The following is a 25,912-nucleotide window of genomic DNA, read 5'->3' as shown; positions in this document are numbered from 1 at the left end:
AAATTTAAAAAAAATATTAAAAAAAAAAAAATTAAAATAAAAAAAAACACTCTGAAAAAACACACATAAATGATCAATGATAAATGGGTTATACTTGTATAGCGCTTTTCTACCTTCAAGGTACTCAAAGCGCTTTGACAGTATTTCCACATTTACCCTTTCACACACACATTCACACACTGATGGCGGGAGCTGCCATGCAAGGCGCTACCAGCAGCCATCAGAGGCAAAGGGTGAAGTGTCTTGCCCAAGGACACAACGGACGTGACTAGGAAGGTAGAAGGTGGGAATTGAACCCCAGTAACCAGCAACACTCCGATTGCTGGCACAGCCACTCTACCAGCTTCGCCAATGTTATCAATATATATCGCAAAATAAATAAAAACAAAATCAGTTAAAAAAATTAAAAATATTCTGAAAAAATCCCCATAGGGCTGGGTCATAAAACAAAAATATATATCATGATAGACACATAATTGATAACAAATATGATTGCCGGGCACGGCACCGCTGCTGCCCACTGCTCCCCACTGCTCCCCTCACCTCCCAGAGGGTGATCAAGGGGATGGGTCAAATGCAGAGGACAAATTTCACCACACCTTGTGTGTGTGTGACAATCATTGGTACTTTAACTTTAACTTAACTTAAATAAATTGAAATAATTTTTTTTTTTTTAAAAAAGGCCGATAGGGCTGGGCGATAAAACGATATCAATATATATCATTACAGACACATAGATATAAAAAAATTAAAATGGAAAAAGGCCGATAAGGCTGGGCAATAAAACAATTGCAATATATATTGCAAAAGACATAAAATCGCTATCAATAAAAAAAAATTAAAAAAAACATTCTGAAAAAAGAAGCATAAAATGTTATCAATATATATCGCAAAATAAATAAAATCGAAATCAGTGTAAAAAAATAAAAATATTCTGAAAAAAATCCCCATAGGGCTGGGCCATAAAACAAAAATAGATATCATGATAGACTCATAATTGATAACAAATAAATTGAAAGAATTTTTTTTTTTTTAAAAAGGCCGATAGGGCTGGGCGATAAAACGATATCAATATATATCATTACAGACACACAGATATAAAAAAATGGAATTTTTTTTTAAAAAAGGCCGATAAGGCTTGGTGATAAAACAATTGCAATATATATTGCAAAAGACATAAAATCGCTATCAAAAAAAAAAAAAACATTCTGAAAAAACACACATTATTATATATTATCAATATATATCGCAAAATAAATAAAATCAAAATCAGTTCCAAAAAATAAAAATATTCTGAAAAATCCCCATAGGGCTGGGCCATAAAACAAACATATATATCATGATAGACACATAATTGATAACAAATAAATTGAAAGAAAAATATATTTTTTAAAAAGGTCGATAGGTCTGGCCGATAAAACGATAATAAATATCATGATAGACACATAATTGATAACAAAACAAAAAAATATAGGAAAAAGGCCAAAAGGGCTGGGCGATAAAACGATATCAATATATATTGCAAAAGACATAAAATCGCTATCATTAAATAAAAAAATTTAAAAAATAAAAATAAAAAAAAACATTCTGAAAAAACACACATAAAATGTTATCAATATATATCGCAAAATAAATAAAAACAAAATCAGTTCAAAAAAGTAAAAATATTATGAAAAAATCCCCATAGGGCTGGGCCATAAAACAAAAATATATATCATGAAAGACACATAATTGGTAACAAATAAATTGAAATAATTTTTTTTTTTTAAAAAGGCCGATAGGGCTGGGCGATAAAACGATATCAATATATATCATTACAGACACAGTTATAAAAAAATAAAAATGGAAAAAGGCCGATAAGGCTGGGCGATAAAACAATTGCAATATATATTGCAAAAGACAAAATCGCTATCAATAAAATTTAAAAAAAAACAACATTCTGAAAAAAGACACATAAAATATTATCAATATATAAATAAATGATAAATGGGTTATACTTGTATAGCGCTTTTCTACCTTCAAGGTACTCAAAGCGCTTTGACAGTATTTCCACATTCACCCATTCACACACACATTCACACACTGATGGAGGGAGCTGCCATGCAAGGCGCTACCAGCACCCATCAGGAACAAGGGTGAAGTGTCTTGCCCAAGGACACAACGGACGTGACTAGGATGGTAGAAGGTGGGGATTGAACCCCAGTAACCAGCAACCCTCAGATTGCTGGCACGGCCACTCTACCAACTTCGCCACGCCCTATATATCGCAAAATAAAATCAAAATCAGTGTAAAAAAATAAAAATATTCTGAAAAAAATCCCCATAGGGCTGAGCCATAAAACAAAAATAAATATCATGATAGACTCATAATTGATAACAAATAAATTGAAAGAAAATTTTTTTTTTGAAAAAGGCCGATAGGGCTGGGCGATAAAACGATATCAATATATACTGCAAAAGACATCAAATCGAAGTCAATTGGATGGAAATCCTGCCCTCATTTTAATTGAGTTCATCCAATGAGTCATTTTTTTGAGTGTGTGAATTTTGTCTGTCTATATGTGTTGGCCCTGCGATGAGATGGCGACTTGTCCAGGGTGTACCCCGCCTTCCGCCCAAATGCAGCTGAGATAGGCTCCAGCACCCCCCGCGACCCCAAAAGGGACAAGCGGTAGAAAATGGATGGATGTTCATTTTTGTTATGATACATGCTTTAACAGATATATGAGGGTAGTTTTAGTACAATATTTTTTTCCAAGCACAATTCATAGACAATACAAGAGTTTTCTAAAGTAGAAATAGGTCAACTAAGGCAGTGTTTTTCAACCTTTTCTGAGCTTCCGCATGCTTTGTTAGAACAAATATTTTAAAAAATTAAAATATTTGCTGCTCAATTCTGCAAGTTTATTTGATTTCTGCACTTAAATTCATTAAGATTCAATAAAGAACATCTGGTTTGAGACTTGTATGTTTTTCTTGTTTAGCAATTTTACTTCAATTAGAATTTAAAAAAATAAATAGTACCGTAGTTATCGTTCCACTTCTGAACATGGTAAATAGTCTGGCTTCTCAGTATATGAGTGTAATAAATGTAGTTCTGAAAAATAAAGCAATATTTATTGTATAGTTTCTTTAAAAAAGGCATACAATGAGAAAAGGTTACACTTCTTGATCTTCATCGGCACAACTATGTAAAAGCAGGAAGCATACACAAAAAAAGAGGAACTGGTCCGTTGTGTTGTATTTGGTCAGCGTGTGACTCGCTGCTGGTGGGTAGATAAAACTGTCTTTAACCTTCTTGCGCTATCAGCTTATGCTGTGTCAGCATCACGATCTCCTCCATCACTTCCGGTTTCAAGATGTCCTTCACCTGCAGAGACGCACGTACATCACATGAAACCAACAGAATAAAAACGACATGCTCTTACGTCTTCTTTATGGAAGTAGAATTGTCTCACATCAACTTATATACAAACCCCGTTTCCATATGAGTTGGGAAATTATGTTAGATGTAAATATAAACGGAATACAATGATTTGCAAACCCTTTTCAACTCATATTCAATTGAATCCACTACAAAGACAAGCTATTTGATGTTCAAACTCATAAACTTTATTTTTTTTTGCAAATAATAATTAACTTAGAATTTCATGGCTGCAACACGTGCCAAAGTAGTTGGGAAAGGGCATGTTCACCACTGTGTTACATGGCCTTTCCTTTTAACAACACTCAGTAAACGTTTGGGAACTGAGGAGACACATTTTTTAAGCTTCTCAGGTGGAATTCTTTTCCATTCTTGTTTGATGTACAGCTTAAGTCAGGGGTGTCCAAAGTGCGGCCCGGGGGCCATTTGCGGCCCGCAGCACGATTTTTATTGGCCCGCGACACATTCTATAGACAAACTAAACAGGTCCCAAATTAGAACAAAAAACTCAATCAATCAAATTAGAACAAAAAAAACAATGAAAAATTCAACGGGACCAAATCCCCCCAAAATGGGACCTGAAAACCAAAATGACCGACAACCTGAGCGTCTTACTGTATGAGGTCTTTGTTGATTTCCGTGTGTCCCGTCATGATGGAAAAATGTACAAATTTCTTGTGAGACATGATATGTTTTTTAGTGTACTAAAGCCCTCAAAAGCGTTTCAGTTGACGGCATAATAGCAATATTACTAAATACAAGCTTACTTTAGAGCACAGTTAACATGAATACAAATAAAATCATTATTAAAATAATCATGAATGATTGTATTGCTTTGTTATCTATAACACAAAGCTAAAATGTAGAAGTGTTTTTCAAATGTTAGCATATGTTCACCTACATTGTTTTGGTTTGAGTATTTTCATATACAAAATGTATAAAAGTGGCCCTCGCATCCTTCAATTTTTCTTAACGTGGCCCTCGCTGGAAAAGGTTTGGACACCTCTGGCTTAAGTTGTTCAACAGTCCGGGGGTCTCCGTTGTGGTAGTTTAGGCTTCATAAAGCGCCACACATTTTCAATGGGAGACAGGTCTGGACTACAGGCAGGCCAGTCTAGTACCCGCACTCTTTTACTATGAAGCCACGTTGATGTAACACGTGGCTTGGCATTGTCTTGCTGAAATAAGCAGGGGCGTCCATGGTAACGTTGTTTGGATGGCAACATATGTTGCTCCAAAACCTGTATGTACCTTTCAGCATTAATGGCGCCTTCACAGATGTATAAGTTACCCATGTCTTGGGCACTAATACACCCCCATACCATCACAGATGCTGGCTTTTCAACTTTGCGCCTAGAACAATCCGGATGGTTCTTTTCCTCTTTGGTCCGGTGGACACGACGTCCACAGTTTCCAAAAACAATTTGAAATGTGGACTCGTCAGAGCACAGAACACTTTTCCACTTTGTATCAGTTCATCTTAGATGAGCTCAGCTAAGCCAAAGGCGTTTCTGGGTGTTGTTGATAAACGGTTTTCGCCTCGCATAGGAGAGTTTTAACTTGCACTTACAGATGTAGCGACCAACTGTAGTTACTGACAGTGGGTTTCTGAAGTGTTCCTGAGCCCATGTGGTTTATTGCTGCTCTGTACTTCTCCCTACGTCCGTGTACACAGCGCCGTTTTAATAAGTCATAAATTTTACTTTTTGAAACCGATACCGGTCATTTCCGATATTACATTTTAAAGCATTTATCGGCAGTCCGATATTATCGGACATCTCTAATTGAAACACTTTCTATAGTTCAATACTTACGGTCATTTAAAAACTGCACTGCACGTCATAATGGCGGCTACAGTTTTGATGTTAAAGGTCTAAAAAAAGTATGTCGAACGTCCAGTTGGCCGGATTGAAAATCTTAATGGGCCGCATTTTGCCCAGGTCTGCTCAAGTGTGACAAAAAAGGCAAAGAAGGAAGGCAAAAGCACCCGCAACCCATGCGGCTTCCCACCTCATGTTGAAGCGAGGATTCATAGCAGTAGAGAACGCTGGTGTCGAACAGGAGGACCTTGTGTGCAGCCAAGGCCAGCAGGCAGTTCCTCAAGCGCGAGATCACCTCCCGGTCAGACAAAGTGACAGGCTGAGACACAAACCAGACACGATAAGCACACACACGCACCAGAATGAGTGAATAAAAGACTCAAAGTAACACCTCGATGCTGGTGTAGAAGCCCCCGGCCTCCTCCTCCTGCTGTCCCGGCGTGGGGTAGAGCCACACAAAGCCGTTATTGCCCAGGATGATGGAGGCGCCGCACGGGAGGTTGTGGAAATGTGTCTTCTGGCGCTTGATGAGGGACGGAGAAAGCTGGACCAGGACGCCCTGACCCAGCTGCAGTCCAACGAGGGCAGTGTTAGGAAATGTGGAGTCGTCCGCTTCCCGTCAAAAGATCGACTTACTTTGCCGTATTTTAAGCTGCGGGTGTGAAGCGACAACGCTCCATCGGAGAAGACGGACTGCACCTCCGCCTAAAACGTACACAAAGTGAGGAATACAACACAAACATGAAAAAAAAATGCCATAAAGCAAAGGTCTTCCAACAGAGATACTGCAATTTGTCCACAAATGTAAATACACATGAACATCAGGCAAACACACTCATGTAGTCCAATGTGAATAAACAATATATTACATGAATATATACTTATATTATTATATTAATGTTAGCATTTAAGATAGCTAGCGACTAGAGCTCTAGTTAAGTTAAAGTACTAATGATTGTCACACACACTCTGCATTTGACCCATCCCCTTGTTCACCCCCTGGGAGGTGAGGGGAGCAGTGGGCAGCAGCTGTGCCACGCCCGGGAATATTTTTTGGTGATTTAACCCCCAATTCCAACCCTTGATGCTGAGTGCCAAGCAGGGAGGTAATGGGTCTCATTTTTTTAGTCTTTGGTATGACTTAGGCGGGATTTGAACTCACGACCTACCGATCTCAGGGCGGACACTCTAACCACTGGGCCGGTGTTTTTCAACCTTTTTTGAGCCAAGGCACATTTTTTGCGTTGAAAAAATGCGGAGGCACACCACCAGCAGAAATCATTAAAAAACAAAACTCAAGTTGACAGTAAAAAGTTGTTGTCGCAATTGTTGGATATGACTTTAAACCATAACCAAGCAGGCATCACTATAGCTCTTGTCTTAAAGTATGTGTACTGTCACCACCTGTCACATCACCCCCTCACTTATTTGGAGTTTTTTGCTGTTTTCCTGTGTGTAGTGTTTTAGTTCTTGTCTTGCGCTCCTATTTTGGTGGCTTTTTCTCTTTTTTTGGCATTTTCCTGTAGCAGTTTCATGTCTTCCTTTGAGCGATATTCCCCGCATCTACTTTGTTTTAGCAATCAAGAATATTTCAGTTGTTTTTATCCTTCTTTGTGGGGACATTGTTGATTGTCATGTCATGTTCGGATGTACTTTGTGGACGACGTCTTTGCTCCACAGTAAGTCTTTGCTGTCGTCCAGCATTCTGTTTTTGTTTACTTTGTAGCCAGTTCAGTTTTAGTTTTGTTCTGCATAGCCTTCTCTAAGCTTCAATGCCTTTTCTTAGGGGTACTCACCTTTTGTTTATTTTTGGTTTAAGCATTACACACATTTTTACCTGCACACTGCCTCCCGCTGTTTCCCACATCTACAAAGCAATTAGCTACCGGCTGCCACCTACTGATATGGCAGAGTATTACACGGTTACTCTGCCGAGCTCTAGACAGCACCGACACTCAACAACAACACATCATTTGCAGACTATAATTACTGGTTTGCAAAAAATATTTTTAACCCAAATAGGTGAAATTAGATGATCTCCCACGGCACAGTGGTTGAAAAACACTGCACTAGGCCACTGAGTAGGTTGTCAGCTAGCGATTAGCTCTCTAGTTGCCAGCTAAGGGTTAGCACTTTGCCAGCTCGTAATTAACACGTTGATTGTCAACTAGCGATTAGTGCCCTAGTTGTCAACTAGCAATAAATGCCCTAGCTGCCAGCTTGCTATTAGCATTCTAGCTGCCAGCTAGCAATCAATGCTTTAGTTACTAGCGAGCAATCAGTGCTGTGTTAACCAGCTGGCGATCAGCGCTGTAGTTGGCAGCTAGCAAATACCGCAATAGTTGCTATTGAGTAAATAGCATGCTAGTTACCAGCTGGCGATTAGTGCGCTTGTTGCTAGCTGGAGATTAACATGCTAGTTGTCTTTAGATACACATGAACATTGGGCAAAAACACTCATGTAGTCAAATGTGAATAAATATTACATGAATATCTACTTATATTCAGGTTAATATTTAAAATAGCTAATGATTAGTGCTCTAGTTGTCGGCTAGCGATTAGCGCTCTAAATGCACGCTAACGATTAGCGCTTTGCCAGCTAGCTATCATCGCCCAAGTTGTCAGCTAGCTATTAATGCCCTAGTTGTCAGCTTGCGATTAGCACTCCCGTTGCCAGCTAGCAATCAACGCTGTACCCCCAAACCCTTCACACGACACCTCCGCTCCGGACAGGCTAACCTCCTCCAACCTCCGAGGACAAAGCTACAAACAATGGGAGACCGGGCTTTCTGCTCCCCCGCTCCCAGTCTGTGGAACGCTCTCCCTGACCACCTGAGGGCACCACAGACTGTGGATGCTTTTAAAAAAGGCTTAAAAACCCTTTTTTTTTAGATGTATGCATACTAGTTTTAGCTATTTGGCTGTTATAGTTGTTGTTTTTTATTATCTTTTTTTTAATTTATTTTTTTAATACACTGTAGCACTTTGAGGTTGTTAACTCAATGTAAAGTTCTTTTTACAAATAAAATCTATTATTATTATTATTATTATTATTAGTTGCTAGCTAGCACTCACTAGTTACCAGCTAGCGATTAGCATGCCCTAGTTGTCAGCTCGCAATTAGCACTCTAGCTGCCAGCTAGCGATTAACACTCTAGCTGCCAGATAGCAAACATTGCTTTAGTTACAAGCGAGCAATCAGTGCTATCTAATTATATTATATTAATGTTAGCATTTAAGATAGCTAGCGACTCGCGCTCTCGTTGCCAGCTGAGGGTTAGCACTTTGGCAGCGAGCAATCAACGTGTTGTCAACTAGCAATTAGCGCCCTAGTTGTCAGCTAGCAATAAATGCCCTAGTTGCCATATAGCAATTAGCACTCTAGTTGCCAGCTAGCAATTAGCACTCTAGTTGCCAGCTAGCAATCAACGCTTTAGTTACAAGCACGCGATCAGTGCTGTATTAACCAGCTGGCGATCAGCGCTTTAGTTGGCAGCTAGCTAACAGCGTGTCACTTGGCAGCTAGCAAATAGCCCACTAGTTGCTATTGAGCAAATAGCATGCTAGTTACCAGCTAGCGATTAGTGCGCTTGTTGCTAGCACGAACATGAATATCTTGTTATATTCAGGTTAGAATTTAAAATAGCTAATGATTAGCACTCTAGTTGTCGGCTAGCGATTAGCGCTCTAAATGCACGCTAACGATTACCGCTTTGCCAGCTAACTATCATCGCCTCAGTTGTCAACTAGCTATTAATGCCCTAGTTGTCAGCTTGCGATTAGCACTCTCTTTCCCAGCTAGCAATCAACGCTGTAGTTGCTAGCTAGCGCTCACTAGTTACCAGCTAGCAATTAGCATGCTAGTAAGTTGTCAGCTAGCGATTAGCACGCCAGTTGCCAGCTCGCCATTAGCGGCAGAATACCGTTATTTGTATAGCGTTAGTATTTCACCATACACAAGGTGCCTTTAGGACCAGTTTAACGTAAAATACGATCATAATTTTTCAACAAGATACACAAGTAGGTGTCTCCTCTCCTTCAGTCTATCACTTTGGGGGTCCTTGGCCTAGAAAAAGTTGAAGACCCCCTGGTGTGAAGAAGACTTACACTGATGAGGTCACCCTCTTGGAGATACTCCCTCATGGTGAGCTCGTCTTCCGCTGATCTTCTCCTCTGCAAAACAGCAAAATATTCTCAAGTCTGCTCCCACTGGTGGACATCTTCTGCCTTTCTACTTGCCAGCTCCCCCCCGGGCAGGTTGACAGAGGACAATAAGAGGACCGAGTCCAATCGGGAGTTGGTCTCCACCTTCCATCGCTTCTGCTGTACCTAAAAAATAGCAAGCAAGCATGCAGTCAATGCATATTGATTATTAAACACCTGTCGGCCTTACCTCTGTAATTCTACCAACCACCACGTCACCAACCTCACCGTTAAACCTGCGATATCACAACAATAAAGTCATAAATACAGCTTTTTTATTACTCATCACCATGCATTACCTACAGTGTCCAACAGGGGGGCAAACGCACAGCAACGTCCAAATGATGAGCAGATTAAAAAATGCATTGGTAAAATACTAGGGGTGTAAAGAGTGATCGATATATAAATTTATAGCCCTTAATTTCAAGTATATCATTCTGTGATCAACACATTTGCCTTGCAAGAGTACTTTTATGGATAGTTTCCTTTTTAATATTTACTTATAATTGTATTTTTATTAAAGCACAGACCACGAGGGGCAACCATAAATCATGAAGCATTTAATAAAATGTCAATAAAACGTTTTATTATATTCTAACCTAATCCTTGATTATGGCAGACTACATGACTACCATGAATTGATTTAACGTGGACCCCGACTTAAACAAGTTGAAAAACTTATTTGGGTGTTACCATTTAGTGGTCGATTGTACGGAATATGTACTGTACTGTGCAATCTACTAATAAAAATGTCAATCATGTAATATGGAAAATTGTAAATTGTTCTTTGAGTGCAACAAGAAAAGCCCAATGTGTTTAATGCCTTTTCATTTTTAACCATCTAAAATTGCTCTCTGAGTGCAATAGGAAACATATGTTTAATGTATTGTAAGGTTTTCTGTTAAAATAAAGACAATATTGACATTTTCTGTAGTTCCCTTTATTTTGATAAGCATCGCAAAGTATCTATATACATTATGGTACCGGTATCAAATTATTGGTATCGGGACAACTCTAAAACAGACTTAAGCACTTTCTAATTTAATTGATTTAATCGATTAATCGTTGCAACACGATCACCAATACAATGTTTACAAAACTATTTACTAGAGATGTCCGATAATATCGGACTGCCGATATTATTGGCCGATAAATACTTTAAAATGTAATATCGGAAATTATCGGTATCGGTTTCAAAAAGTAAAATGTATGACTTTTTAAAACGCCACTGTGTATACGGACGTAGGGAGAAGTACAGAGCGCCAATAAATCTTAAAGGCACTGCCTTTGCGTGCCGGCCGAATCACATAATATCTACAGCTTTTCACAGTATGCAAAGCATACTTGGTCAACAGCCATACAGCTCACACTGAGGGTGGATATATAAACAACTTTAACACTGTTACAAATATGCGCCACACTGAAGCCACACCAAACAAGAATGACAAACACATTTCGGGAGAACATCCGCACCGTAACACAACAGAACAAATACCCAGAACCCCTTGCAGCACTAACTCTTCCGGGACGTGACAATATACACCATTATCGGACATCTCTAGATTGATTGCTTTTTCCGTGCTGCGCGTTCGCCCTTCTCGGCCACCGTACTTACCTGGTCTTGAGCGGCTTCACACAGATGAGCTTGTCTACTCGCTGCACCTCCCCAGCCACAGAAGCTGTCAGTTTCTCCTCGTCGACATAAGTGCCATGACCCCTACAATAAACCACCATTTTATTAATTTCATTTTTAACCGTACATATAGTGTAATATGCTACATAACAACACGTGTGTAACTTGTATGTGTCTTTTGTGCTGTATTAGAGATCGTTTTTGTGTACATTTGTATTGTACACGTAGTCTTTTATTTTGACAGCGTTAAAGGAAGTTGCAATGCATGATTGGAAACTAGTAGTGAGTCTCAATGAACAGTCAATATTATTGTTTTCAGCTCTCATACGCTTCAGAAAGCCATTTCTGTAAGTAAATCATTTGTCTAAAAGTGGCAAAGTTGTGTAAAAAAAATATATACATATATATATATATATATATATATAAAAATGGTACATAAGACAGGAGCTAGCGTACGCAGCTAGGCTACATGCTAGCACGGATGTGTAAGAAAAGGACTAACCTACCGCATAAAACCAGAGTCTGTAGTTATCACATCGCCAGGCACGACTAAATCGCTCCTCTCGCCGCTAGAAACGGATAAAGATACCGCTTTTCTAAAAGCTGGTAATCTCATGTCAACCGCCATGCTTGCTGTAATGTGTTTATGTTGCGTCGCTTTTCTTCTTCTTCTTCGCCGTTTCCGGTGGTGGCAGTTATGGTATTTACAAATAGGTCGCCAACTAGCGGTTGGGTGTTGAATTGGAGCTTTATCGCGATCACAGTAACACCAAGTAATAGTGTTGTATTATTACGGATGCCCTCAATAATATAAGACATGTAGTTTTTGACAATTAAAATGTGTCCAAAAAAAAAAAAAAAATTAAAAAATTAAAAACCTATACACAATCCAAAGAGACATAGTGCAATAGTTTGGATCACCAATTAGGCTTTTAAAAGATCCAATGAGCGTTTTTTGTAGCAATGTATTGTGTGTGTGTATATATGTATATATATATATATATATATATATATATATATATATATATATATATATATATATATATATATATATATATATATATATGTACCAAAATTATTTCTGTAATTGTCGGTACTTTTCTAAATAAAGGGGACCAGAAAAAAATGTCATTATTTAACAGAAAAATGTTACGGTACATTAAAATTATGTTTCTTGTATAGCTCAGTTGGTAGAGTGGCCGTGCCAGTAACTCGAAGGTTCCAGGTTCGATTCCCGCTTCCGCCATCCTAGTCACTGCCGTTGTGTCCTTGGGCAAGACACTTTACCCACCCACACTGGTTTAAATGTAACTTAGATATTGGGTTTCACTATGTAAAAGCACGTTGAGTCACTAGAGAAAAGCGCTATATAAATATAATTCCATTCACTTCACTTATTGCAAGTTTGTCCTTGAATAAAATAGTGAACATACAAGACAACTTGTCTTTTAGTAGTAAGTAAGTAAACAAAGGCTCCTAATTTAGTCTGCTGACGTATGCAGTAACATATTGTGTCATTTATCATTCTATTATTTTGTCAACATTATTAAGGACAAGTGGTAGAAAATGAATTATTAATCTACTTGTTCATTTACTGCTTATTTTCTGTTTCAACATGTTCTATCTACACTTCTGTTAAAATGTAATAATCACATTCTTCTGTTTGATACTTTACATTAGTTTTGGATGATACCACAAAATTTGGGCATCAATCCGATACCAAGTAGTTACATGATCATACATTGGTCATATTTAAAGTCCTCATGTGTCCAGGGACATACAGTATTTCCTGAGTTTATAAACATAATATACATTTTTTTTCAAACTTGAGATTTTGTGATGTTAAAAAATATTGATGTAATCATAGTGGTATCGACTAGATACGCTCCTGTACTCGGTATCATTACAGTGGATGTTAGGTGTAGATCCACCATTAGTGTTTGTTTATATTGTATTATTTATATTGGAATTCTGGAAATTTGTTCTGTAGTGTTTATGTTGTGTTGCGGTGCAAATATTTTTCCAAAATGTGTTTGTCGTTGTTTAGTGTGGTTTCACTTTATGGCACATGTTTATGACAGTGTTGGCATTGTTCATACTGCCACTTTTAGTGTGACGTATGGCTGTTGAGTAAGTATGCCCTTCATTCGCTCGTGTGCAGTGTGTTCAAAGTCAAGATGATTGCGTCATTGGTTCATTATCGGGCACATTCACATCTTGGTTAGACTTTGTTAATTAGACTAAATTATATGTGACTTTTATATTATGCAAAACGGACCAAACTCGCCACAAATTTAACAACAAGATTGATTTATCAAAAATTATTTTAAAGTTTGAAAGTTGCCTCCACGGGATCGGCGCTTATGTAATTTATTTACATTAGATAGATAGATAGATAGATAGTACTTTATTGATTCCTTCATTAGGAGTTTATACAGTATTAATAATCACAATATGAATAAAACATCACACCGTGATAAATTGGTTTCAAGAGGAAGCCCTTATTTGAGGAAATACACTATATGGTTGGTTTCATAAAATAATTCAACATAGTATAGAATAGTGGCCCAGGACATTTATTTACTCAACCTGCAGCCAGTAATGGGTGTTTATTAGTGACAAGGCCTTTATTACCCTACAAATAAATGTAGTTACACCAAAAATTGTGAAAAAAGGAGGCGTCAATTTGAGCGTGCAGGATTTGTTCAAGCTCAACTTGACCCCTCCTTCTTTCCATGGAGTTATTTGAGGTATTGCGTCTAATTGATTTGACATAAATGTAGCTATTCACAGTAATAACATGATGGATATTTACACAAATATACACAGAACAGATATGGTATTAGAATAGAGCAGTGTTTCTCAACCTTTTTTCAGTGATGTACCCCCTGTGAATTATTTTTTAAATTCAAGTACCCCCTAATAAGGGCAAAGCATTTTTGGTTGAAAAAAAGAGATGAAGTAAAATACAGCACTATGTCATCAGTTTCTGATTTATTAAATTGTCTAACAGTGCAAAATATTGCTCATTTGTTGTGGTCTTTCTTGAACTATTTGGAAAAAAGATATAAAAATAACTAAAAACTTGTTGAAAAATAAACAAGTTATTCAATTATAAATAAAGATTTCTACACATAGAAGTAATCATCAACTTAAAGTGCCCTCTTTGGGGATTGTAATAGAGATCCATCTGGATTCATGAACTTAATTCTAAACATTTCTTCACAAAAAAAGAAATCTTTAACATCAATATTTATGGAACATGTCCACAAAAAATCCAGCTGTCAACACTGAATATTGCATTGTTGCATTTCTTTTCACAGTTCTTTTTGACAGATATTTTAAAAAAATCTCACGTACCCCTTGGCATACCTTCAAGTACCCCCAGGGGTACGCGTACCCCCATTTGAGAACCACTGGAATAGAGCACAGGTGTTAAACAGAAGGCCCGGGGGACAGATTTATTTATTTAAAGCGGCCCGCGAAAGCCCTGAAATAATATGAGTCAATAAAGCATTTTATAAATTACTTAATGTAATCTTTCCATTGTGACAGACAAATACATGTATTGCATGCTATTGAGTATATTTTAAACTTTACTATCTAATAATGCAACAAATATAATACTATCATTAATTTCACATTATTAAAAATTAAAACAAAATAAATACCTGCTTGAGTTATATCAAAGCAAGTTATTCATCAAATTGTAAATGACAATAGATTTTACAGTAAAAAAAACAAACAAACTGGCAGCTCAGTTGCCAGGATTTTACAGTAAAAAAAACTATAGTGCCGTTTTTTCCATTTACAGGAATATGCTGTAAAAAGCATCGTACATTTTAGGTGAAGTTGCCAGTTTTTTGGGGTTTTTTAACTGAAAAATTGATATTTTTTTTACAGTGTATAATAATTAAATGCACAGCAATGAATTTAATATCATGAGGTGAATTCTTATATATTTATATTCATAAATTATAAACGGTTACAAGCGGCCATTTTAGGGCAGCCACAACTGCAATGTGGCCCTCAGTGTCACCGGGTTCGACACCCCTGGGATAGAGGAAAGGCTAATTAATGCCCTTTGTTTTTAAAGCCAAATCTGAACTTTAATCAAAAAAAGAAGAAGAAACGATGTCTGCTTGTCATTGGATGACAATGATGAAAAAGTACACATTTTGAAGACTTCAGACACTACAAAGGCGTTGTCTGGAAATGACAGGTGTTGTTTACCAAAACATGAACACTTGAGTTTGAGAGCACCTTTCTTTAAAAAATAATTTATTGGTCTGTATGTACAAGCGAGGAAAAAATGAGTAGAAAAAATGTACAAGAGAGCGTGTTTTGTTTCCACAGCGTGATGAGGATGTGCTGCTTTACAACTGTACACATTGCATTGGGATGGTGGCGGGCTGCGGCGTCCATGTTGGATGAACGCCAGAGTACCTCAAGTCGCATCATTAGGTACACCTGTGCCGTCTAACGATGCTCAGAGCGAGCTTTGGAGATGCAGGTGTACCTAATGTTGTGTCCGGTGAGTTAGTTCTTAGTGTCATTGACAGCAATGCGAGTTTTTTTTTTTTTATATTAATAATAATAATCATAAAAACAGAAGGCCACCGGACTTAAAAAGTCTTTGGTTCATCAAGTTACCGTTTCTCCCAGCATCTAACATGACAAACGTTTTGAATCCCACACTCACAATTTTGCATTTTGGTCGATAAAAAAAAAAAAAAGAAAGAATAAAGCAAAGGGGCTGGCAGGGAAACAGACAAAGCAGAGTAACATTTCAATACATTGCACAAGATAATACTGACGCTTTTATACCACCTGGATGAACTTTTTTTCTCAAATAAAAGTGTGTCGCGGCACATTGAAAACAAGCTATTGAATTAGGAAATGATGCTATAAGTCCAATAAATAACCCTAATAATAACATTAATGTTGACCAGTACAATAAAAAGTCATTGCATGCTCAATACAACGTGGTATATTTAAAAAAAAAAAAAAAAAAAAAAAAAAAAAAAAAGCTGTCCAGCAATGCATTGTGGGAAATGAAATTGTAGAAATCTTTTTTAAAGAATTCATAGCACGATTTTCTTGTGTAAAAAAATAGCGTCGTATTGTGTCATTGAAAAAATAATACGTTTAAAACCATATGAGGTATGAAAGTATCAAACGTCTCCTCAATGCACGGCTCGCACGTTTTTTTTTCTTGTCCAAAAATACAAAGTGCGAGAAAAAAAAAAGAAGAAATTTTTCTTTGTCTGTAACGGCACTTTTTTTTTTTTTTGTCCTTAAAAAAAAATAGATTAGCCGTCAAGACTGAAATTCCTCCTGCTATGCAAAGCAGGGTGGATGTAATACTGAGTGGCACACACACACACACACATGCACGCACTCACACAAATAGCATTTTCCATGTGGACAAGCCAAAATGTCCACAATAAAAATAAAAAAAACTACCACAAACAAACAAACAACTTAATAAAATACAAAGAGAGACAGAGAAAAGCCAAAATGTCCACTACAAAAATTGTCCCCACAGCCAATAACAGTCCTCACAAAGTCGGGCTGGAAAAGGACGCCTCACAAGAGCGCATACTTGTCGCATTTTACCTTTAGTGGACAAGTCAAAATGTCCCCAAAAGGGAAAAAATTGTCTCAAAAGGGTGGGATGACAAAAGTTGCCACACAAAGACAAGACAACACACACACACACACACATTCCCAGCATTTTCTTTGTGCAGACTAGCCAAAAAGTCCTGGCAGAGAATGATTTCCCCACAAAGACAACACACACCGCCTAACACCCCACTCCAAAATAATGTCAGCACAATGGTGGGATGTCAAAAATTACCTTTCAAAAGAACACAAAACACACACGTACCGTTTTCTCAAGTGAATCATCCAAAATTTCCTCACAAAAGGTGGGAGATCAAAAGTTGCCTTACAAAGACAACACACACACTCTGAGCTCATTGTCATATTCTCCTTAAGTGGACTGCTTGAAATGTCTCCACACAAAAAAACGTCCCTAAGAAGACAACACACACACACACACACACACACACACACAGCATTTTCCATATGAGGTCTAACAAAAGTCCCCACAAAATAACCTGTCCCTACCAAGGTGTCCAAGAACACACACACACACACACACACACACACACACACACACACACACACACACACACACACACACACACACACACACACACACACACACACACACACACACACACACACACACTCACACACTCACACACTCACACACTTGGTGTATTTTCAAGCATCCAGCCAGGGTCTCCAGGAGTGGTGGTGGTTCAAGATAAGGTGCAGTCATAGGTCCCCTCCTCTTCGCCAAATTCCTCTGTCTGATCCGGGGACCGGTGGTCCTCGGTGGGGGCCGCCCTCAAAAACCCACCGGCGGGCTCCAGCGACGGGAGCGCCAGCAGTCCGAGGGGAGCGGCGGCGCACCGGCTGTCTTCGGGCCGAGCCGACGCGGAGCCTCCCGGGCCTCCTTCCGCGGCGCCGAGCTTGGAGCTCTGGCAGGCGGAAGGCTGGAAGGCTTCGGGCTGCACCTGCTCGGACGCCATGGAGGCCATCATGAGCTGCTGAAGATGAGGCTGGATCAGGCTGAGGAAGGGTTTGTAGCCCAGGCTGGACAGGGATGGAAATGTATTAGTAATTTATAATTACATAGTTTTATTTTCATTTTAGGTGGTGAACAAATATTAATTTCATTGTTAGATCCACTATGGATTGGACTCTCACTATTATGTTAGATCCACTATGGACTAGACTCTCACACTATTATGTTAGATCCACTATGGATTGGACTCTCACTATTATGTTAGATCCACTATGGACTGGACTCTCACTATTATGTTAGATCCACTATGGACTGGACTCTCACTATTATGTTAGATCCACTATGGACTGGACTCTCACTATTATGTTAGATCCACTATGGACTAGACTCTCACACTATTATGTTGGATCCACTATGGACCGGACTCTCACTATTATGTTAGATCCACTATGGACTGGACTCTCACTATTATGTTAGATCCACTATGGACTGGACTCTCACTATTATGTTAGATCCACTATGGACTGGACTCTCACTATTATGTTAGATCCACTATGGACTGGACTTTCACACTATTATGTTAGATCCACTATGGACTGGACTCTCACTATTATGTTAGATCCATTATGGACTGGACTCTCACACTATTATGTTAGATCCACTATGGACTGGACTCTCACACTATTATGTTAGATCCACTATGAACTGGACTCTCAAAATATTATGCTAGATCCACTATGGATTGGACTCTCACTATTATGTTAGATCCGCTATGGACTGGACTCTCACTATTATGTTAGATCCACTATGGACTGGACTCTCACTATTATGTTGGATCCACTATGGACTAGACTCTCACACTATTATGTTAGATCCACTATGGATTGGACTCTCACTATTATGTTAGATCCACTATGGACTGGACTCTCACTATTATGTTAGATCCACTATGGACCGGACTCTCACTATTATGTTAGATCCACTATGGACCGGACTCTCACTATTATGTTAGATCCACTATGGACTGGACTCTCACAATATTATGTTAGATCCACTATGGACCGGACTCTCACTATTATGTTAGATCCACTATGGACCGGACTCTCACTATTATGTTAGATCCACTATGGACTGGACACTCACAATATTATGATAGATCCACTATGTACTGGACTCTCACTATTATGTTAGATCCACTATGGACTGGACTCTCACAATACTCTGCAAGATCCACTCGACGTCCATTGCACCAGTCGCCCGGGAAGTGCGGGGGGTCCCCACAGGCACAAAATAATTATATTGTGTAATACAATTGTACCACTAGTATATTGTTTATAACTATTAGACTAAATTAATAATAGAGAATTTTGGGTGAAAATTCACAATAATTTAATCAAATTGTTATTGCAGATGGCATAAACCATTTTCAGTTTAATCTAAAAATACTACAAAGTTTTAACCATTTATTTTCCATCAAAAAAATATTAATATTTAACTAACATTTATTAAAAGGGTTTTAGTTTAACATTTATCAAACTACTACAGTAGTTATTACATTTACTTGGCCAGCATAATAGTTGTCTTCTAGCACCCCCTGTTGGCTACTTCCAAATACTGTATTCCATTGCCTCAAGGCAATACAAAGCAAAGGCCTCATTGAGTGCACTCACCAGTCAGTGGAGGCCCACGTGTCAATAGACAACAGGCCACTTCGTATGCTCTGTGTGGTTTCCGCAGGAACTTCAGGACTGTCAAGGAAACCAATGACCTGCTTGATGACGTTTGCTTCTCGCAGGATCAAACCGATGACAACGCACCACTCCAAGCAGCCGGCCTCCATGAAGACGTGCAGGAGGTACCTGAAGGCAGCACAGGGTTCAACACTTCAGCTTCCCGGTTATGTGCTGGCAGCCGCTTCTTACCTGAGCTGCACCTGAGACTTGTGCGGCCCTTTGTTGGCCAGCTCCATGGAGATGTGCTCCAGCTCGGCCTGGCTCAGACTCAGCGTGGAAGAGTTCTCGTCCACCATCGTCCAGTCGCCGTCCACCACCGAGCTGCTCTCTGTCAGGTCTGTGGCTGAGCCGATGCTGTACTCCTCAACTAGGGGGAGAACAAGTTCATTAAAAAAAACGCATTGGAGCAGAGTGATGGGTTAGGTACTAGCTGATTGATTAACTGTCATACAAGTGTAAACAGAAGTAAGGCACTTTAAAGCAAAACAAAACCCCTTTGAAAACATCGGAAAATAATGGATGGTCAAAATTAAAGCTTCTGTCAGAATAATTGTATCGAAGTTATCACAAAACTTTGTGTTTCAATGAGTTCCCGGCGAGCAGACAAAAGCTCTCTTTAATCCTACCAAGCAGAAGGCTTGTAAAACTCCACTGTGTAGGATGGGAAGCAACATGAAGGTGTTCTGTTTCTTTCATGTATTGTAATCAACAGAAAGATATTGTAGTGACCCAAGAACTACAGAGCGGAGAGGAAGCAGGGCCTGACTACCCTCAAGGCGACCTTTTCTGTGAACTGTTTTACGACCTTTTCTGTGAACTGTTTACGACCTTTTCTTTGAACTGTTCTGTAACCAAAGGCGATGGCTGTTTACGACCCCCGTCCCTTAGAAACAGCTGTTGCCATGTAATCAGGGAAAGTCCAAATAAAAGAGGTGGCGTACAATCTTTCGCCAGAGCGTGTTGAGACACTGTGCAAGGGTACAGTGTCCAGGCGTCTCTCCTCAATTGAGCCAAATTTAATTCTGTCTCTGTTGAATTCTTTGCTTCTTGTCTTGTTTGATAGATGTCATCAGTGTTTGAACCTGACAGCTTCTCTGGTAATTTGTATGCTTAGGTGCAATTTTTTCTGGTTCAACTCCAAATTGCTGGAGAAAAAAGAATGAAAAAAATAAATATATATATATATATATATATATATATATATATATATATATATATATATATATATATATATATATATATATATATTTAAAACATTAAGTAACTTTTGGAACAAAAACTAAAAATTGTGCTACTTTATAGGTTCTACAATAATGATACACACCAGAGCTAATCAACTGGTGGCCCAGGGGCCAAATCCGGCCCAAAAATGACACCATACCGGTCCCCAAGTTCAGTTCAAAACTTGGGAGACAAACATTTTAGCAGAAAATTCCAAAAACCCTAGAGTGCTCCTGTTGTAAAGAGGAACTTGGACCACTGTAAACACATTGGCAGATCCTTGCATTGACATTTTAACCTTGCTAGCAAACAATGAATACTGGGGTCCAAACTTGTGATTTAAATAAGTGAAGCATTCCTCAAGGCACTCCTTCAAGTCCTCTCCTTTTCGGCAGGTAGGCTTTGTTTTCATAATGTGATTTATGTAACTAAGGTGTTGCTGTAGCTTGTTTACTTCAGATACAGTTAGTAGTCATTTGTTGAACGTCTTTAGTTATACTTGTGGTGTTCCTCAAGGTTCCATTTTAAGGCCTCTCTTTTTCATCATTTGACCCGCAAGTTCAGTTCATAAAACTTGTAAAGAGACTCACATTTTTACAGCAGATTCTTAAAAAGACTAGAGTGCTGTCCTAGAGATGAGCTTTTTTTGCAGAAGGTCCTTAAAAACCGCAGAGCCCTCCTATAACCCTGACACAATAAATAGACCAAAATCAAATGTCTTACTGGAGAGGATGCTGGTTTTTCAAAATATACAAAATAAGACTGATACTGAAGGGAGAAATCCAGCTCCTCTTTCCGTACTTTCTGGAGATTGCAGACTATAATCCGCTACCTTTTTCCTACACTTTGTACCCTGCGGCTTATAAAATGGTGCAGCTGATTTATGGATTTTGTTTTCGCTAATTGCCACAATGTTTTGTGTGTTATGTAGTTTTAATTAACCCACCCAAGCATCGGAATTAAATTGGGTTTTATTGTTTGTGCTACGGCGCCATCTTTTGGACGAGTTTGCTCACTGCAGGTGCTGCAAATTGAAAATGTACTTCCTGTTTTGCCTTGAACCGAAAGTAAAGCCGTCCATACTGCTTCTGCTCAAAGGGATTCTTCATTCATCACACCAAACAATGTTTGTAAGTTTCACAATATAACTAAAACAATTCATACTTATTAGGCTCCAGCACCCCCCACCACTCAGAGATGGACAAGCGGTAGAAAATGGATTGATGGATAAACCATCCCATGTGTGATGTCTGTCAGAGTGTTTTCATGCATATTTGTGCATTTATACTGTAATGAAGCTAGCGTCGTTAGCATTAGCTAATATGCTAACACATTTACAAGTGTCTATTAACTTACAATGGCATTTTTTCTTGTATTGTTTCAGTTTCACAAGTTCCTCAGTAAATTCACCAAAACGTCACCGTGTAGTTATTGAGTCTGTTTAGCTGACTGGAGAGCTGGCTTCCAAAGCTAGTGGGTTGCTAGTGACGATGACTTCTGTTTTGTTTGATCAGCCATTTTACTGCCATGTTATAGGCACCGTTTGGAAACAATTAAGGAACTTAAACAAATTACAAATTCTTTGTGTGTAATTAATTTTACAATGTATATATCTGCGCCTAAGAGTCCGGGGAGGCTGTATGGAAAATATTTTTTTCTTCTAAAATTTAGTGGGTGCTGCTTATATTCCGGTCCGCTCTGTAGTTCGGAAAATATGGTACACCTCTCCCCCTGTTGTTATTCCTTTTGCATTGGTGGAGGTCTGAGCTGCATTGTAGTTCAGTCCTACAAACCTTTGTTGGTGAGGAGCGACAGGAAGGCGTCGTGCGTCTGCGGGGAGTGCCGGTTGGAGTTAGCGGACGAGCCGGCGTCCATGTCTTTGCTCCTCTGGCTGAGGCCGTCCATCCAGGTGTGGCTGCTGGGGCCCGGCGGCGGGGGAGCTGTGTCCATGTGCAGCAGGCTGTCAGCCGACTGGGATTTGAGGAGCCGTGTGCTCAGCACTGACAACAGCAAGACATATTGTCAACAAATGCAGTTTGGAACAACATCAGAACGTAATCCCTTGCGGTCCCTTACCTGGACGGCAGCGTCCGTTCTTCAGCGGCGAGCTGACGTTCCCCATGGAAATGACCGGGAAAGGCCACAGGAAGTCCTTGTGGAGTCTCTTCAGGGCCAGGACATAATCGTCGACGCGGGCCACGCGATTCCTCTCGCGGCACAGCCAACCGATGAGCTCAAATCCCAGTTGTGCGGAGAAGCAGCCCAGGTCTCGGAGGCGGACCTGCTCCAGGAGGCGGCGTGCGTGGCGCCAGAGCATCATGTCAATGTACATGTTCTCCGCGCATTCGCCGTCACGCCTGGCAGGAAGAAGGAACACTGAAAAGATGTTTCCTAACACCAAGTTAAGTGAAGCTTGAGGGACTTTTTAATGATGTTCTAACAAGAATAGTTGTCCCTTGAGTCTGTTTATTTTTGGCTTTGCAGTGAAGCCTAATTGTTGACGGTCCCTGACACAAGGCTGAAGCTTAGAGGTGACAGAGCTTTCGCCGCTGCTGCTCTCAAGCTCTGGAACGACTTACCTTTGAGTGTTAGACAGGCCTCCTCTCTTCCCGTTTTTAAATCTCTCTTAAAACACACTTTTATTCCATGGCCTTTAAAACTCTGATCTCCATCCTGCTATGGTGTCCCATAATGCATCTGCTGTGAACCTGTTTCTGTTTTATTTATTTTTTATCATGCTCTGTTTGTGTTGTGTGTGTTTGCTCGTTTCTCTTGTGTTATATTTTAACCTGCCTATTGTACAGCACTTTGGATACCCCTGTGGTAAATTTTAAATGTGCTTTATAAATAAAGTTGATTTGATTTGAAATGTTTCCCTTTTTAAAAAAAAAAGGCTTCACTACATATCTTAAAATAAAGCTCTGCCTACTATCGAGTCACAAGAGAGCTGTAAGTTGGATCATTTTGTTAGCTAACCTAGCATGATTTTACTAAAATATGACAGCAATGTTAAGCTCTCATTACTAAACTAGTTCAATTGTATTATTTAGAATTGGTGAAAAATAGTTGAGTATGCCACCTTTAAAGCATGTGTGTGGGTTCGTACCCTTTACTTGAAGGCCCAGTTGGCATGCTGAAGGTCTTCTGCAGGCTGAACTTGCCCACCGTGACGGAATCTGCAGACTGAGACAAACTGATGCTGCGATTCCGGAAGAACTCGAAGCCGCCGGTAGAGCTGGGCTCCTGCACAACAGGCAAACGGGCAGAACAAATGAGGTTAAGGTTGGTATGGCACACAATTACCTGAAGTTTCCTTTGTCAAAAGGTATCAAAATACATGCTTTTTAACCATGACACTTTTTGAGTGAACTCAATTAAAAATGTAATTAAACATTGCTAATGTAAAAGAAAAAACATCTCATCCTTCTGACAGCAAACTAGGCTGAATCATTTTGATTCTGGAGTTCATTTTCATTTATCATTCAATTACCTGTAATTGACCTATTGATTATCGGGCCAGTTCCAAACTACACGCCCTCCATTGTTCTCCATTTCCAGAATGTGCACTGCAGCGTACCTGTGTGGTGGGGGTTGGGGGCGGAGTCTCCGTTTCCCCCGAGCCAATGGCTTTCAGGAAGCGGATCATGTGACGACAGAGGTCCCACTTGCTCTGCTCGAGCGCCGTGTTGAAGAGCAGCGTGGCGTGCTGTCTGCTCACGGCCGGAACCTCCATGTTCTTTGAAGACGGAGAAATGCGACTCAGTTGAGGATATGAACCGTTCTACCGTTCACAAGCACTATACCTGCAGGATGATCAAGTAGGAGGCCGCCGTGTCCAGATCTTGAGCCATTAGGCACTCCTCGAACAGATCCTTGGGGTTCCCCACGGCGGCAAACAGGTAGTTCCACAGGGCGTACTCCGTCTTGCGGGCGCAGTGCACGATGGTCTGGAGGAAAAGCGGGAACTCGGTGATGAACTTGGCCACAGTGGGCAGCAGTGGGTCAGGGATGGGCTCCCGAGAGGTGGCCTCCTCCTCCAGGACCACGTGGACCATGAGCTCCATGACGTGAGGGAAGTAAGGGAGGGAGGCGCACGATTGGGCCAGCATCAAAGCCTGCATGGACCGGAAATAGTCAGGACGGTTACATGCCAAATAGAGTCATTCACTTCCATTCATCCATCCATTTTCTACCGCTTGTCCCTTTCGGGGTCACGGTGTGTGTCATTCACTTAATTAAAAAAAAATAGTTTTCTTACTTTCTCAGTTTAAAAAATAAAGAGTATTTTTAATTTTTCTCTAATTATTGCCTGCTTTTTGCTCTAAGTAAACAAAGGATTCATGGTAAATAAACATCAGAATATTTTTAAAATAAGTTTATTCCCTGGCATAAAGTGCGCCCACATACCTGTTCCCCCAGATTGCGAACCAGCAGTTGTCTCAGGATGTGATGCAGGTAAATCTGCGAAGTCCTCTCCACGGTGCAGAAAGGAAACAGCGCCTCCAGTGGCTCCGAGGAACCTTGCATCCCGTCGTACAGCACCGTCTCGTTGGTGGCGCCAAGCACCAGGGCGTCCTCGAACAGCACGGCCAGCGGGTAGATGTTGATGTAAAAGGGCAACATGATGCGCCTGGAGAGGAAGGAGTGGGGCTTGCGGTGGTCACGGGGGAAGAGCGGCATCCACACCTTCATGCCCGCCTCGCCGCAGGAGAGCCAAAGGGCCTCCAGGAGGTGGCGCTTTTTCCTGTCCGAGCGGCAGGTGGTCCAGACGTTCTCCACGCACTGGGCGAGGACCACCGGGGGGCAGAAGGGTAGCTAGGATGGACAGACAGAAGAATCCCTCACTACGTTTCCATGCACTAAATTAGTCTGATTTCTCATATAGTTAGTTTTTTGTATTTTCTTGGGTGCATGCACTCTCTCTATGCCGTGAGCCTCCTGTACACTGGGGGGCCCTTCATTCCTTTTAGTATGGATAAATGTATTGCATTTCCGGTTGACCTATAACATAACGCCAGGCATCTGCGGCTCCACACAAGTAAACAGCCTAGCGCTGCAGTAATATTGACAGATGTTAAAAATATTACGTCTCTAATGGCTCTGCTGATGTTAAATAGCAGACAGTTGATCTTAGATTGTGCTACGGACATAATGCTACTACCAAGAATGTATGGGAGCAGATGCAGGGCAGAGTTTTTTCGAAGGAATTTTTGGATGGAGAATAATGGAAACAAAACTTTCCAATGTCTCCGAGTTCATTTGTAAGGCTCCCTGAATTGA

At 39.9% G+C, this 25,912-nt stretch overlaps 2 protein-coding genes across 2 annotated transcripts in view; both read right to left on the bottom strand.

Moving 5' to 3' along the window:
* Positions 1-2,948: 2,948 nt before the first annotated feature.
* Positions 2,949-11,776, bottom strand: exosc2 (exosome component 2). Its single transcript, XM_062031818.1, has 9 exons — positions 11,587-11,776; positions 11,063-11,164; positions 9,638-9,683; positions 9,484-9,573; positions 9,352-9,417; positions 5,881-5,949; positions 5,636-5,812; positions 5,435-5,563; positions 2,949-3,370 (listed from the first exon to the last, which is right to left on the bottom strand). The coding sequence occupies exons 1-9, from the start codon at positions 11,706-11,708 to the stop codon at positions 3,290-3,292; spliced, it is 882 nt and encodes a 293-aa protein (XP_061887802.1). The 5' UTR covers positions 11,709-11,776; the 3' UTR covers positions 2,949-3,289.
* A 3,285-nt stretch (positions 11,777-15,061) lies between these two features.
* ric1 (RIC1 homolog, RAB6A GEF complex partner 1) overlaps positions 15,062-25,912 on the bottom strand; it is a 57,805-nt gene continuing 46,954 nt past the window's right edge. Inside the window, exons 19-27 of the mRNA XM_062032224.1 lie at positions 25,040-25,447; positions 24,436-24,747; positions 24,210-24,368; positions 23,739-23,875; positions 22,709-22,989; positions 22,426-22,632; positions 19,601-19,778; positions 19,349-19,537; positions 15,062-17,746 (exon numbers count right to left, since the gene is read on the bottom strand). Of these exons, the coding sequence (XP_061888208.1) occupies positions 17,410-17,746; positions 19,349-19,537; positions 19,601-19,778; positions 22,426-22,632; positions 22,709-22,989; positions 23,739-23,875; positions 24,210-24,368; positions 24,436-24,747; positions 25,040-25,447 (2,208 nt within the window). The 3' untranslated portion in view covers positions 15,062-17,409. The remainder of the gene's footprint in view (positions 17,747-19,348; positions 19,538-19,600; positions 19,779-22,425; positions 22,633-22,708; positions 22,990-23,738; positions 23,876-24,209; positions 24,369-24,435; positions 24,748-25,039; positions 25,448-25,912) is intronic.

This window comes from Entelurus aequoreus, linkage group LG21 (assembly GCF_033978785.1).
Source record: "Entelurus aequoreus isolate RoL-2023_Sb linkage group LG21, RoL_Eaeq_v1.1, whole genome shotgun sequence".
Lineage (NCBI taxonomy): Eukaryota > Metazoa > Chordata > Actinopteri > Syngnathiformes > Syngnathidae > Entelurus > Entelurus aequoreus.
The sequence above is the reverse complement of the archived record's forward strand: the minus strand, read 5'-3'. Positions and strand labels throughout refer to the sequence as shown.

Coding starts and splice junctions, on each gene's coding strand:
- exosc2 (XM_062031818.1), bottom strand. CDS start 11,708: ATGGCGGTTGACATGAGATTACCAGCTTTTAGAAAAGCGGTATCTTTA. Junction 9,684..11,062: donor GTGAAGCCGCTCAAGACCAG/GTAAGTACGGTG, acceptor GTGATATCGCAG/GTTTAACGGTGAGGTTGGTG. Junction 5,564..5,635: donor GCTTCTACACCAGCATCGAG/GTGTTACTTTGA, acceptor TTTGTGTCTCAG/CCTGTCACTTTGTCTGACCG.